General features: G+C 40.1%; 2 protein-coding genes across 2 annotated transcripts; one reads left to right on the top strand and one right to left on the bottom strand.

Annotated features, from left to right (window-relative positions):
• The first annotated feature begins 6,471 nt into the window (after positions 1 to 6,471).
• On the top strand, positions 6,472 to 11,665 carry sap30l (sap30-like). The gene is made up of 4 exons (XM_080833875.1): positions 6,472 to 7,203; positions 8,162 to 8,284; positions 8,620 to 8,718; positions 10,093 to 11,665. Exons 1-4 carry the CDS (start codon positions 7,018 to 7,020, stop codon positions 10,219 to 10,221), a joined length of 537 nt encoding a protein of 178 aa, XP_080690001.1. The 5' UTR covers positions 6,472 to 7,017; the 3' UTR covers positions 10,222 to 11,665.
• Positions 11,666 to 13,588: 1,923 nt separating this feature from the next.
• LOC308377885 (heart- and neural crest derivatives-expressed protein 1-like) lies at positions 13,589 to 14,402 on the bottom strand (the record flags this gene model as incomplete). Its single annotated transcript, XM_080854650.1, has 2 exons — positions 13,589 to 13,684; positions 13,917 to 14,402. 2 exons carry the CDS (start codon positions 14,400 to 14,402, stop codon positions 13,589 to 13,591), a joined length of 582 nt encoding a protein of 193 aa, XP_080710776.1.
• Between the last annotated feature and the right edge of the window lie 1,301 nt (positions 14,403 to 15,703).

Here is a 15,703-nt window from a genome sequence, read left to right as displayed (position 1 = left end):
GATTGACACTCACTTCAGGCATCCCAGCTTGACGCAACTTGAAACGGTAGTTCCCCACCTTACCTTGGCGGTGGCATTTCCACTTGGGTTTGTTCCGTGCGTGACTCCCCCACCCACCGATCGATCTCTGGGCTTCACCTCCACAGGTGTGTCCCTCAAAAGTGTGGTCCCGCATTTCCTTCCTTGCTATGAAGAACAGGCCACCCTTTTTTTTCATGATGTCTTCCATGGCCTCAAGATCACTCTTGATTTTCCCGTTGTGTGTGCTGCATTGTCCACCCAGGAGTGTCATGTGTTGTCATCGTGTGTCGGTATGTATGGACCACACCCAACCCAAAGTGGACATACGTACTCTGTCTATATGTGTTTTTTCTTTTTCTTATCATGTTTTGCAAGGTATTATTACAAGGGGGGGGGGGACCGACTGCAGCGGCATCATCATCATCATATCTCCGTCGGGTCTGATTCTTCAACCATTGAAACTGTGCTGTACCAAGGGTCAGCCAGTGCTCATGTCCACCCATGTCTTTGTCCATGTGTTATGGAGGGTTTCAGAAGGACATGTTATCCTGTTATCCCGTTCTCCCGTTCTCCGGCTCTCCCATTACTGTAAAAGTAAATAGGAAAAAGTTAGTGAATGTGTAGTGAACACAGTGTGTGTGTCTTAAGTGACTGATGAAGCGGAATGAAGTCACAGTGCCTTACAGCTTCAAAACGGCTTCAGCTCCAGTGTTTCTTGTGCAGTTAAGTACACAAGATATTTGTATGAGATGGAGACCGTGTGTGTGTGCGTGTGTGTGTGTGTGTGTGTGTGCGTGGGAAACTGTCTTTTGAGTCTGAGTTGGTAGGAAACACTGGCTGCATCTCTTCATAGAAACCAAATTGGTTAGATTGTGGAGCAACCTTAAAGGTCTTGCAAATAAATGATGAGATCTGTGTCAAATTGATGCAAATCTTCAATCTTATAATTTAAGTGTGTTCCAAGGAAATGGAGATGCCCTCAGACAATAAAGGTTTTTGTCTTTATTTTCCCCCATCAGTGTACCTTCAAACATTTGAAGCGACTTGTAGAGCGACTTGGATTAAACTTAGTCACAACAGACTTCAAGTACAGATGATCGGAACTGGCATCTGTTTATTTTAGTAAAAATAGAGAAAAGTAGTGCTGCCATACGGCCTGTCGGTACGTATGAACAGACGTAACCGCTCAGTGTTTTCATTGTTTACATTATAAACATAAAAAAACAGCTATACATTTTTTTGCAGTGGGAAATATATTTATAGCTTTAGATTAAATAAACATTAAAAAAACAGCTATACATTTTTTGCAGTTGGAAATATATTTATAGCTATATAGTTTTAGATTAAATCTAAATAATAATAATACAATACATTCAACAATTTCTTGTGCTTTCAATCATGAATAATGAAATCAATCATGACTGTTTTCCCATAAAATTGAAGGTTGTGTCAGTACACTGCTGTACAATCTGTTAAAGCAGTAGTGTGGTAACCTTGCTCCTGAATGCCCACTTCCCCGCCTACAGTCACGCTCTTATGCTTCCTGTTTTCTTAGATTTCATATAGATTTAGTATTAAAGTAACACTATGCAACAATTTGACAATTTCTTAGGAATGGTTTTATAGGCAACTAGTTTTGGTACATCCTCAAATTAATTTCGATAGCATATGGTCATGTGAAGGACAGATAAACACCTGTGTCTTTACCACTAGCCTTCCAGGATATGCCCTTTGTGGTTGTGTGTACTGGTCTGTAACACCTTGCAAAAATGGAAGAAAAGCTTTCACAGCATGACATTGCCAGCTATACTGCCAAAAGACACCAGTTAGTGTGTTGGCAAGCTTCAGCATGAGTGTCAGCTGGGCTGTTGGGGGAGTTTGTAAGGTTTTTGCTTGCCTTTTAGGAAGTAAGCTTGATAGTTTTGGAACAAAACGTCATATTACTGCTTTAAAGCAAAAAACAAAACAAAACATTACTTTTCGGAAGCCCCTTATCTAGGTTATACCTCGTCTATAGACAGACAGTAATTAATACTACTTTTGTGTTTTTTTTTTTGTTTCGTTTGTTTGCTTGTTTTTTCTGTCTTAAATGATTCTCCACCACAGTACCTCAATATGTTTTATGTTTATTTTATAGCATCACGTAAACATGAGCAGCATAATTAACATTGCGTCAAGGCACTTAATGGAACCCAAGACTTAAAATCCCTAGAGCAAGCACAAAAACAATAACGTCAACGTCGAGAGTGAGATTGTTAATGACATATGGGTTAATGAAATGGCATCTTACAAACAACTGTTTGTGGTTCACAACAGACCCCCAAAGATTTGGAATGCACAAGAAATTCTTGATTGGATTTTGTTGTATTAATATCTCTGTATGTAATACATTTTAATGTTTTCTAAACACTTGAATACTTTATAAATACCTTTTAAATACAGCACACCTGGTTAGCTTTTACATTTCACACATGAGATGAGTCTACGGAGATGGGGACATAATGCTATAAGCTTAAAAAGGAACTACAGATCCTTTTACAATTCTTTTTTTTTTTTTTCAACAATTTTTAAACCTCAATTGTATGAGTACAGCAGAATAGGAATGTGATGTGTGGATTCATACTATGGGATCTGAAGGCATTTTTTTTTTATTTCTATTTCTACAGAAACAGCAGCAAGAGATGTGTTGTTATTATTGACACTTGATGTAGATGTTTTCACCTTTCCACTGCATAGTGCCAAGTTTAGTTATGTTATGCATTTTTATGTTTGTCTTTATTTGATCAAAGCCTGATGGTCTTATGACCTCATCACTATATTCATATTGGTTTTGTACTGGTCATAACAATAAGTAGTTCAAAGGTCTTTTCATTCAATAGAAAACATGTGCTGGGTATTTACAGGAGGAGGGGAGTATTGTATCCTGTATTATAACTTCCGTGTTTAAGCAGCTTCAGAGTAGTTAGCCAATGTAGTACCCATGTGCAGATCAGTACCACCATTGAAGGAATATCACATTTACGGCCTGAACCATTTTATTCCTATTTGTTATGGATGGGATTATATCATTTGACACAAACGGCTACATTTACATTTAGTCATTTAGCAGACGCTTTTGTCCAAAGTGACGTACAAGGGAGGACAAGAGCCTAATGTAACCATATTGTAATCTTCTGTGTGGTTTCAAATGTATCACCATGACTCCATACTAGACATACACTTTTGAGTATTTCCTCTTTACTTGTCAGTCAGGAGGACTACATGAGGGGCTCCTGGAGACTCTTAACTTGTGACTATACCAACGGTGGATGGAAGTGTGCAACCTTCATTCATACTCTTAGCGCAGGGTCAGGGGAGCTCCTGAAGAAATATTTTTGCAGTTTGCTTAAACTTGCTAGATATAAGGGAGAGGGTGTTCTTGGACGCTTTTGAAAAAGAAACATACACACAGACACAGATATCCCTGACTGCCAATTATTTTGAAAGTGCTTCACACATTTAGGGAAGGAGCAGGACCTCTTCAGTGGCTAATTTGCATGGGTAAGTGCTAACCTTGCTGTTGTGTAATAACAAACTGAAATGTCCTGTGCTTTGAGAGTCTTTGAGAGTCCCACAGTGATAAGGCCCCCCTTAAATGATTTATTTTCAGGGAAGTCATAATATGTGAAAATACAGACTCCCTCCCGGATGTTTTTTGTTGACCGTGTGTGTATAAGATGTTATTTTCCTGGGGCATTCATGTATCACTACAGGGGTCTATGCCACTTTTGGAGGCTGGGGCTTTATCTTGGGGTGTCTGTTTGCTTGGAGTGGGAGTGGGTTTGACTGTGTTTCCCATCGGAATGATGCAATGGAAAGATGTAGAATGATGAACTCGAGGAACCTTATAGGTTTAGTGTGAATTCTTTTGATGTGGGAATCTTGAAACAGGGTTTATAACCTTTTGGTTGTTAGTGTGTTACGAAGGATCTCTCCTTTTGTATGTTTGTCTTGGTGCTCCCACTTTTTAAATTTGACAAGTAGGGGAATTCCTGCTGCAGTTTCATATATGTTAATTGCACATGTAAAGTATTTTGAAATTTCGTGATCAAAAAGTGTATATACATTTTCTTAATGCTCAAATCATGTAGATTGGTAGTCTGTAAAACCAATTTTTTTCTAATATAAAAATGGTTTCATTGTCAAGGGCGTTGTTGACCACTCAAAACAACTCTTGTGACTTTTTTTGTAAAAAAAGAAAAAAAAGTATTTTTGTAAGAGTTGCCTGGTTTTTCTCTGAGAAAAAATCCTCCTGGAAGAAAAAATAAACTTTATTTGAAGAGTTGACCCATTATTGTGGTGTGGCTTTTTAAAGGCAAAATTGTGAATACACTCCACATCACATACTTGTGTGAATTGCAACAATGAAGTGAAGAGTGTCACTGTTTTCATTCGAGAAAGAAAACTAATGATCAACATGTCTAGAAATGGACAGTCCAATCATCATCAAGCAGCAATGACATTTTAAATTCCAATGCCACCTGAAAGAAGCTCAAACAAGACTTTAAAAGTTATAAAAGTAATACTTTCAAAGGCTTAAAAGTAATACCGATGGCATGGGTGTTTTTCCATGGGATGGGTCTGGCTAAAAACCCAGTAGTGTGGGTTTACTCTTTCAAAGTGCTCCTAGTCAGTTGTCTCCAAACTGTGAACTCTCGTAAGGTCTGTCTTAAGTCCCATCTGGTCTGGCCCTGCGAGGCTACGCAGACCCTGATACAGCATTTAAGGTCGGTCCTTGATTTGAATCCATTACATTCTTCGAAGAATTCAGTCAAGTTCTACTTTACTAAAAGCACTCCAGTTTTTGTGCACAGAGTCATACACTATCCCAGCCAATCAGTAACAAGGAGCGCTTGTGCTCCAGTGTTGCGTCAGGAGCACGGAAGGGAGGGGTGTATTTGACTGGCTGCTGAGCGTAAATATCAACCTTTCGGCGGGATTTAGAGGACTGTGCCTTTAAGGTTGCCATGCCTCGTTTTGTCATGCTGGGACACAACAGCTCTCAGTGCTTTAATACGGTGGCATTGCAACCACCGTCAAGTCAACTGACGGAACGAGGCCGAGTGAAACCAGGGGGACATCAAGTATCCGTCGAACACAACCCCTGGCTAAAGAGCATGGCGGGTGTTGACTTTGAGTAAAGCCAATAAGCAGTCGAATGAGACATTAGTCTAACTGGGGGAAACACGCAGAATCATACTGCAAACAAATATGATAACAGAGGTGTTTTTGTGAGGTGCAGGTGCTGCCTTCCTGCACAATAGATTATTTTATCTGTAGGCTGCATATCACAGTGCACTGGAGGTCTGCTGAGGTCTCTTTCGACTGGACCTAGAAAAAACGTCATGTGTTGGGAGGAGACAAACATAGCCATGTAACCGTAGCCTACTGCTATTTAATCACACGTCAGGAACATCGAATAGCATCTCGCAAGCAGCAGTGAATGTCGTGTGGTATAGGCCTTACTATCGGTATAAGAGAAAGCCATTTGCCTCAAAAACATCAATATAGTGACATGGCAACCTTATGGCAACGAATGTATCGGCTGATCAATGGTGGCCAAACACATTGTAACACTAACTTGGCGTGCAGACTGGTTGTATGTTGTTCTTAACTCCGTCGCACAAACCAGAAATGCAACAAATATACCTGTGAAATTAAATATGTATATCACAGTACTATACATTCATTGTTTACTTGGAATCATTTCGCACAGTGACTGATTTGACTAATTTCTTCAGTACTGTATAAAGTTAGAAGTGCACTATTTGATAGCTTCCTGTTCCTCTGCTCCCCTACCTCGGGTTTCCAGTGAGGAGACCTCAGGTCGACATAATCCCGCCCCTCTTCCTATGATCACATAAACCTTCCTAGCTCACACACAAGTATCAGGGAACCGTCTCCAACCAGATTAATTGAAACACACTGTGAGATGATAATGACGTGACGTGCAAATGAGCGATGAAATACCGATCACACAAATGTCACCACTGCAATTTTGTTTTTTTGCTGGCGTCCCGTGCCGCCCATTGCAAGATGCCGCTCTGTCCAGCTGCCTCTGTCGCACATACATAAATCCGCCAACGAAGAATGTTAATCAATGCAAGAAGTTCACGTCTTGCTTAAAACATTTTTTTTTCTTCAGGTGTTATCTGGAGGTTGTCGATGCAACTTCATGAGGCATACCATTATCGGCTAAATTAGTTTGAAATTTCAAGCAACAGACACAATTTAAAAGCACGGAAGAGAACTGCGAAAGAGTGATATATCACAAGGCCAATCATAGTCAAGACAAGAACCCGGAGGCCCACCTGCTAGGGATACTGGCCAATAGAGAACAAGCAATGAAACTTCCGCCAGGACTTCTGAACGTGTTCCATTGTACAATCTGTTCAAGGGAGATCTCGTCGAATACCGTAGGTTCACATTGCCTGCCGTTGACAAGTCTACGATTTTAAGCATTTTAGCAAAGTTATGTACTGCGACTTGGCATACGAGGAGGCGTAAATGTATGTTACGTTAGACCTGTAGTTCAATGTAACGGCGGCTTGCTAGCTACAGTGTTTCTCAGAACACCAATGTGTATGGCAGGGGGTTTGCTTACGATTGAATAGTTAGCTAGCAAATAGTTAGCTAACGTTAGCTACCTGTACAACTATTGACAAACGGTAGCAAAGTTAGTGTTAGTTGTCCTAAGTAAGCACCGGACAGTCTCTACGTTTCTCGGTGGCCAAACTGCGTAATAACTATGTTTAGTCGCGACGAGCTCTAAAGATAATGCGAGGTTAACGGCGGCGTTTTGAGATTTTCCATCTCCGCTGGACATTTTCCGCCATTCAAAGGATTAACATTTACGTTACTTGTGAGGTAGCAAGCTAGCTACCATCGTTAGATGCCTTGTTGGCCTCGACATTATAACTAGTTCATAGAAGGAGCAAACATTTTAAGTCATCCATTATGAATGGGTTTAGTACAGAGGAAGACAGTCACGATGGTCCCCCTGCTCCACCGTTCTATGGCCAGAGCTGTTGTTTGATTGAGGATGGTGAGCGCTGCGGCCGATCAGCTGGAAACGCCTCCTTCAGCAAGAGGATCCAGAAAAGCATTTCCCAGAAGAAGCTGAAGTTGGACATCGACAAGAGTGTAAGTAGCAAACATTAGTGTTTAGTGTTTCAGATCACATTATTCTTACCCAAGGTTCATTATGCTGTGTTCTATTCATTCAGTTGCCCAACTCAATAGCTACCTAACATGTGCTGTGTAAATATGTAAGGTAACGTTAACTGAGTCAGCTAACAGACTGTTGGCCGAATTTTAACTTGCTGTTTGTCTGAATGCAAAGTACTTTTACGGTTTGCAGTCGTTTAGTACTACTGCAAGCGAACGCAGCAACCCCACCATCGAGCTAGGAAGCGCATAGTTAGCTAGCTAAGCTAACCGAATTTGAGGTCCGGCTGCCGGGCTTCATCGTGAAAACTGCGACATCTAACCTCACTACTTAATAATGTTTTTAGGTAACAATTGTTGGTACACATGGCCATGTTTGCTTGTATAAGTGTTCACCATATATTCAGTTAACCCCGTCGACATATTGAAGGAACGTTAGCTAACTGATGTTGCCAATAAGTTCAACCTAAGTCCCGAGGTTCACCAGAAAATCATGGGGCCACCATGTCTACGGTTATTTTGAACGGAGGACGGGATTGCTTATGTGCGGAGCATACAAAATGTGCTTGCTGCGTTTTGATAGGATTATTTTGATGACATAAGCGATCTACCTTTATTTTTTTTGTTAACTTTATGGCCAAGTTTGAGTAGTGTTTGCTGTATGAGGAATGTAACATCACATTGTATCCACGTGCTATGGGACAAACACTTGAAAGACTTTTAAAGAACAATATTAACGTATCACATCTGCACACTACGAGCGATGTACGATTCCCAAGAACTTACTACAAGAAAATGAGTAGTAAGGCAGTTGTTTGAGGTCATAAACAGCAACGTGTGTAATTCAGCCACTTTTGAAATATGTCTCCGTTAAAGAAAGGATATGCTTGATGTTCTCGGATGAATTTGACACTTGTATGTCATGTCTTCGTAGGTACGTCATCTGTACATTTGTGACTTCCACAAGAACTTCATTCAAAGTGTTCGTAACAAAAGAAAGAGGAAAACCAGCGACGATGGAGGAGAGTCCCCTGACCATGATGTCGAGGTGCCGGAGGTGAGCATGTGTAGACGGTGACCGCGGATAACTGAGGGGAGAGCCGTACAATTGCTTCATCTGATAACTCTGTTGGACCTTATGCTCTGATTGGTCGATGTTGCAGTGTCAGAGGGTAGACCAAGAAGCAAAAGTCTCTGATTATCGCTGGAAGCAACTCTTGATTCTCAATATCAGACTGTCTTACTAATTCATTTCAATCATGACATTTAGATTTTCAACAAATGCTGTGTTAAACACCTGTCTTTTTTTTTTATCCTTTGTCAATGTGTGCCAATCATGAAGCCTCATTTGCATACAAGAAACTAAAGGGGCTAAATGTATTTGTTTTGTAGGTGGACCTGTTTCAACTGCAGGTCAACACACTGCGACGCTACAAGAGGCACTACAAACTTCAGACCCGGCCAGGACTCAACAAGGCTCAGCTGGCAGAGGTATGTCTAAATTCATGCCTACATTTCCAGTAGCCAATAGAACATCTTTCCCACGGCAGCCATTTTGGCGTACAACAGCAGTGTAAACATGTCTGGATCCAAGACTGTTCATTTCCCTTTCCTTTTGGGGTACTGTGTTGTCTGCCAGCATAAAAGGTTTCTGTGAAGGTAATGAATGCTATGAGTCTCCAGTCAGACGAAGGTTCTGTGTGTAGTTTTAAGTTACGTCTATTAATAGAAATAGAATATAGCATTCATAATTGTTTTTATTAGTGAATAAATTACCTGTAGCTATGATTTCGTTAATTGGTTAGTTTAGAATGAGCCCTTTGTATCTACATAGGGAGCGGACATAAACAGTAGAAGAGGTGGACAGAGTGTCGCTGATTTACAACAGTATTTTCAGCATAGTTGGAGAAAAATTGTAATTATGTGGCCATGTACCCGATCATACATTGTATTTGTCTAGAAAATAAGGACTGTAAGGACTGAAGTCAAGTTATACGATGTTAATAAAAAAAAGTCAATGGAGGTCAAATAAAGTCTTATACTAGGTTGGCCTCTCAAAACACTGGCTCAAGATGGTGCCTTTTGCCTTTTTATGGCATTTGCCGCCCATCGTGGGTACTCACACCTGTAAAGGAATGGGTATTTAGCCGGTTTCAATTCAGCCACCTCGCCACTAGATGCCACTAAATAGTAAACACTGAACCTTTAAAGAAGCAGAAGTTTGAAGTGCCCCTCATTTGAGTTTGAATTAACACTTAAGTTGTGTTTTTTACGTTGATGTTACAACAGACACTACGCAAATCTTTACATTTAGTCATTTAGCAGACGTTTTTATCCAAAGCAACGTACAAAGTTACTTCGTATCTTGCAGCTCTAATCGAGGATCTGTATGCAGCTATGTGTAGTACTAATAAAGGATGTTGTCAGATAGCTAAAGTAACTCATGGAACAGAAGGGAGTCTAGTTAAGTGTGAATTGTATGAAGAGTGTATTGTATGAATACTGGCTTGGAGTGAATTCTTATAACTGTGCAACAGAGAGCTCAGGGGTACAGGGAGTGGGACAAGGCACAGGAAGCGGCCATGTCAAGGATTTGTGGGGTGCGTGTGTTTCGGTGGGTGTGGGTTTGGGGGCATGAATTGGCTCAGTGACGGGAGTGGTATCCCCCAGTCGGCGATACCGTCCCTCTAAATGAGCCTAACACGTCGTTAATAAACCGCAAGCTAATAATTGCGGCCAATTACTGCCTGCTTTTCGAGGCAAAAAAAACCCCTTCTGAGGCGATCACAAAAACACTGCTTTCTGCTTTCAGCTGTTTGTCGTCCTGACCCTGTGTGGTGTGTGGTGTGTGTGTTTGTGTTACAGACGGTGAGCCGTCATTTCCGGAATATCCCTGTGAACGAGAAGGAGACGCTCACCTACTTCATCTACATGGTGAAGAGCAGCAAGAGTCGACTGGACCAGAAACCGGACGGCAGCAAACAGCTAGAATGAAAGTCTCTGGGAAAAAAAGCAGACGACAGAGCTCTACTGAGAGACAGCGGCCTTTGACGCATTCCCTCCGTCTACAGAGTTGGGCAATGGTCTGCAAGTCAAGATGAAGGCCAAAAGTACAAAAAAAGACAAAATAGAAAATTCCACGTCCATTAGGGTGAAGCAGTCTAGAGTTACTGCCTTAAGAGTATCAATATGATTTCGTATCTAGCTTTGACTGTTATCAGAATATGATTTCCTGTGCCAAACATTATATATACACATATGTGTGTGTACTCAACATGGTGGAGTAGAGGTGGGTAAAGTGAGCTGGCTCTGAGTGCTACATGCTCTTCAACACTAGAACAGTGTGCTTGTCTGTGTGTGTACGTGTACGAGAGAGAGAGAGAGAGAGAGAGCGAGTGTGCATGCGTGCGTGCGTGCGAGCAAAAGCGTGCGTGTGTGTGTGTGTGAGCGAGCAAGAGCGTGTGTGTGTGTGAGCTAGAGAGAAGTAGAGAGCGTGTGTGTGTGTGTGTGTGTGTGTGTGTGTGTGTGCGTGTGTGCGCGCGAGAGAGAGAGTAAGAGTGTGTTTTATGTGTGAGCGAGAGAGGGGGGGGGGGGGGTCTGAGTGTGTGTGCACATTCCTGCACCAGATATGTCTTTTTCTGATTTGTCTTTCATTTGCATAGGAACTAGCAGCATGAGTTATATATCTATTGCTTTGTCTTTTTCATGAAACACCAGTACTTCTGTATGATGAGTTTGTTTTGTAGGCAAATTAGACTTACTGTAGAACTGTGTTGCAGTCATTTTAAATTGAATACCGATGTATATCATAATTTATCTTTGAGTTTTCAGCTGTACAATTGACCTGAGGTCACTAAGGTGAGCTTTTGTTAATGTAATTAAAATCTATACAGCTCTCTTTAAAAAGAAGTGAAATGAATAAAACCTAAAGTAAATAAAAAAAAAACATTCTGATGTCATACACGACTTAAATGGAATTGCTATTTAAAGTGTTTGCTATGAAGATGAAGGGGACTATTTATAAACTAATGAAGGCAGTGAAGAAACACTCAGCAGGAGTTCTGATCCGGGATCAGTTACGCCCCGGGTTCTAATCATGCTGGTCTGGAAGTTGGTATAATCATGGAAAAACTTCCGAAAGGAGTCCTAACCACCCCCAACCTCCGCCCCGTTAATATTCTCACACACACACACACACGCCAAACACTGGCTCAGCCATCGGTGCCCTAGTACTTTTAATTCATCTTTGTTTTCACATGTGCTATTTTCCTTGAACACATATGGCAGTGCTAACATTTCACAGATGGCTTAGTGTTATTGCAACCTTTCCCCCCCTCAGCTTCTTCTCATCATTTTATTGTGCTTTGTTGACTTCGCTGTAGGCGGGCACCTGTATGTATATGTCCGTGCGTTGGTTTGAATAAACTGATTGTACACAGATTTGTGGCTCTGTGTCTGTTGGAATATTATTTTAAAAATAGCTAATATAATCAAAACTTAACGCCTTTATGCAAGCAGGCACCATCACCCCAAAGGCATCTGAGGTTACTGATTATTCTGTTAACCTTCATTTTCTTTGGCTTTTGATGATTTTTGTCAAGTACATTTATGCAGTTCGATGGTCATTGTAAAGTTCAAGAGAAGTAATGGAATGCAATAGTGTGTCACCATGCTTGCTGAATGTGAAGTTATGACCGACTTCATTGCATAGCCAATTGTATCCAAAACATACACACAACATACATACATACGGTCACAGGGTATAAGTGGCCTATGGATTATGTCTGGACAAGAGATCGACATAATTATATATGTCAAAAGATCACAGCCAATGTAGTGATTTACAGAACCATGTTTATTTTCTCCGCTTCAGAGGGTATCTCTAGCCATGTTAAATATTGAGAAGTCTCACTTGATTTATAGGTGGTGTCTTATAAATATTTTTGTTTTTGTATGAAGTGTATTCTGTCGAACTTTCCTCTTGGGGGCGCCACTGAGAAGTTAAAATGAGTGGACCCTATGCAACTCTCATAAATGTAATTGTCCTTTACTTTGCAGCCTTATAATTCAGCCCTCATTTGCACTAATTTAAAATGGCACAAAATAACAGACTAAATCAAATGTCAAGTCTACGGGTGACAATCAATACAGCGGATATGCAAGCTTGAGTTTTCCCCAACAGCTTTTTGTTGTTATTATGTTAAATCGTTTAAAACTCCTGCTCCTGACTAAAGGGAACTGGCATATTACATAACTCATGTTTTAATAACCTTGGGAGACAGACTTTCTGTCCAGTGGGTGGAATTAACGAGGAAGTCCGTATTTCACTTTAGCTGAAAGAGCACTTAGCTGATTTTTTTTTATTCCAGCTGTCTTTGTAATATGTAACTTGTTTAATCAAGCCCACATGTATTCCATGTTAGGTGATGCTAGATGTCTTGTGAATATTCAGTCCACGCCAGGTGCCGTTCCCTCCTCGATGCAGCTCCACAAGCAATATAACTTCCAGGCAGGGTTTCAACGCATTTCAGCTCCTACACCCGATTTTTTTCTCAGAACATATTCTTCTGTGATGTTCAGTAACTAGACCAATGTTGCTTGAGTATTTCAAATAGAATTGCCAGGCTTTTGGCTAGATATCAATTTAATTAAATATGTATTGATTCCGAGCTGTAGTTGTAGGCCTACCGTTTATCACATTCCAAAACAGTAGTTTGTGTGAAAATATGTTTTAAGCGTAAACATACTTCCTTTATAATGTCAATGAATGATAGGCTACATGAATCAAACTTTCGGGAGAGGGAATATAGATTACACCAGATTTTAAAGTGATGGTAAAAATGCAGTTGCAAAGATTGAGTAATGGCAGTTGTGTATAAATCTCGAAGTTAGCCTACTTCTTGTTGTAAAAATCTAAAATGTAGCAGTAGGCTAGAGTACCATTTTTAAGTTGTATTAAAAAGACAGATCAATTATCTGGGTTAAGCAAGCGGAATTTTTAATCCCAGAAAAAAACACTTCGCATAACCATAGAAGTCCTTTTTATTTAGTAAGTTATTATTTCAAAAATCCACAAAGTAGCCTTATCCAGTCTTGGATTTCAACAAATACCACAGCCTTAAGAGGTAGGTAAGTGACGCCTGACCCATGGTTCAATTTTAAATTAAACTCTAAATATAACTTATACTTGGGGTATGATTCTCCTTGAGGTGATGTGGAATCAATGATACATAGGGAAGCCCTTTGACAACATTACAAAAGTCTAGATAAGATAAAACAACAGAAAGTTTGAAGCGGATACAGTATTTGTACAGAGTGATTGCACATAGCCAATGTGGGCATGAGTGTGTGTTTCAGACCCTCACGGATTTAACTCGAGTGCCCAAACTTGCTGCGGCCATCCAGTTCGTCCTTTTAACTTCTTTTCGCGACAATATTCCCCTGGCCTGTCTTCATTCTGAAAAAAGGTAAGAATTTACGATACATATAACTGTTCCAAGGGGCCTTAGAGCTCTCTGAGATGTCCTGGGAATATTTAATTATTCACTTTTTCTACTTTAAATAACTTATGGTGTTGATTTTTGCTCTGATTAAATAGTGTTACAGTATGTCATTTTTTTATATGACTAAGCATAATCTGCGCACAGACTGCGGATCTGTATTTTAACGAATTTATCCACAGAACTTACCTTTATAACTTCTCTTATCTCTCGTTTCCTTTTTGAATCTGTGTTGTCACAATTCTGCAATTCAGCCTTGAATCCCTCAGTTGCACTTCCATTGGCTAAAACATTCATGAGGTAAGCAATATAACTTGTTGCAAGTCTTAATGTTTTTATCTTTGACAGTTTCGTGTCTGAGGGCACGTTGGGGATGCAGTCCCTCAGTTCAGCAAATGCGATATTGATGTTCTCTGTCCTGCGTCGCTCCTTTTTAGGAGCCGTTGTTCGCCGTTTGACCATTCGGGCTGCAAACGAGTCTTGCTGGTTCTCGATGACCGACACAGATTCCCCCAATTCTGTCCAGTTTGACGTGTGTATTTGAAGATCTAAAGGGCGCTCACCGTTATTCACCAGCCAGTTGCGGAGGTATGGATTATCTTGATGACACCGTTGCGCGAATGAAAAAGTATCGTGCATCAAATGGTGATGGTGATAGCTTCCGATGAGGTTCATGTTGAAGTTTTACAGAACTGTTACAAAGTGTATAAGTCTTGGTAATGGAGCCTTCTGCTGTAAAAGTTTAGGATCTTGTGATCTGGTAAGAATCAAGTAGCAGACCACATGCTTTGGCTGTATAGACTATACCACAACCTAAATTTAGACACCTTGATAAGTCTGGCCCTATCAAGTCGTTGTCAATTTAGGTATTGTAGAGACCAACCAGGATCTATCTCTGGAGAGATGCCTTGTCACGGACTTGGGTATAGCGAAGCGAACTGCAAGCCAATAGGTCAGACGGCACAAAGCAGGGTGGAGATTAGAGTTTTTGCGCACGACGTCTAGACGGCATACCGAATGGTGATTGTTTACCTGGTCATGAAAGTACTGCGCCTTACATAAATAAGTGAAAAGTATGTTTGTTCAACTCTGTGTCAATAACTCGTCCTATACAAAGTTAATTTGAAGGTAATTATCTAAACATTGTGTTCAGATTTCCAGTCTAACCTGTTGCATGATCAAGCACTAGTAGCTAGAGTCCAAACAACAACAGCAATAATAATAATAATAACAACAATAATAATAACGTTCAATATTTTCCATCAAATCGCTATTCTGAACTAAATAACTGTTCCCAACTTTTTCAATTGTGGGATAGTTAATCTGACCTTTAATAACAACGCTTTTTGTAGAAAAATGGTGCTTCCTTTTTTGATTTCAGTTGCTGTTTGTAGCCTTGGAGTCAATTTGAATCGTTGCAATAATAATAATAATACCACGGAAATAACAATAACTAGCAGTGTATTTTTTTCTAAATAACACAAAATAAATATAAAAGCTGTGTTTCTCAATGTCAGAAAATAGGCTATTTGTAATTAGGGAATCTATCTAAATAATTTGGTCTATTTAAGTTGCATTGGCTGTTCAACGAACTTCACGAAAATGTATCACAAAAAAACATTTATTGCCATAAAGTGTAAGAGTCAGTAACTGACTCTTGAGTTAAAGAAGCCATTTGCAGTTTATATCAGTGGCAGCTACAGTGATTCTAGTGATTTGACTGAAAGAGTAGTTATATAGATATTTAAGTACGATGTCACTGGACATCATGCCATAGTTTTATTCCTTCCTTGATGCATTTGTAAGATATGTTCTGTTCTATACGTTACCGTTTATGTCATATTGTCTGTGTATCCTGTAAAGAAACATTTACATGGTGTTGTGTGATTCTGTCAGTTTGTGTCATTCTGTCATAGCAGACAACATTAAGGGAGAGATGAAAGTGTCTAAATGTGGCTTTGTCTTCTGTTCATTTA

This window comes from Sprattus sprattus, assembly GCF_963457725.1.
Source record: "Sprattus sprattus genome assembly, chromosome: 1".
Lineage (NCBI taxonomy): Eukaryota > Metazoa > Chordata > Actinopteri > Clupeiformes > Clupeidae > Sprattus > Sprattus sprattus.
The sequence above is the reverse complement of the archived record's forward strand: the minus strand, read 5'-3'. Positions and strand labels throughout refer to the sequence as shown.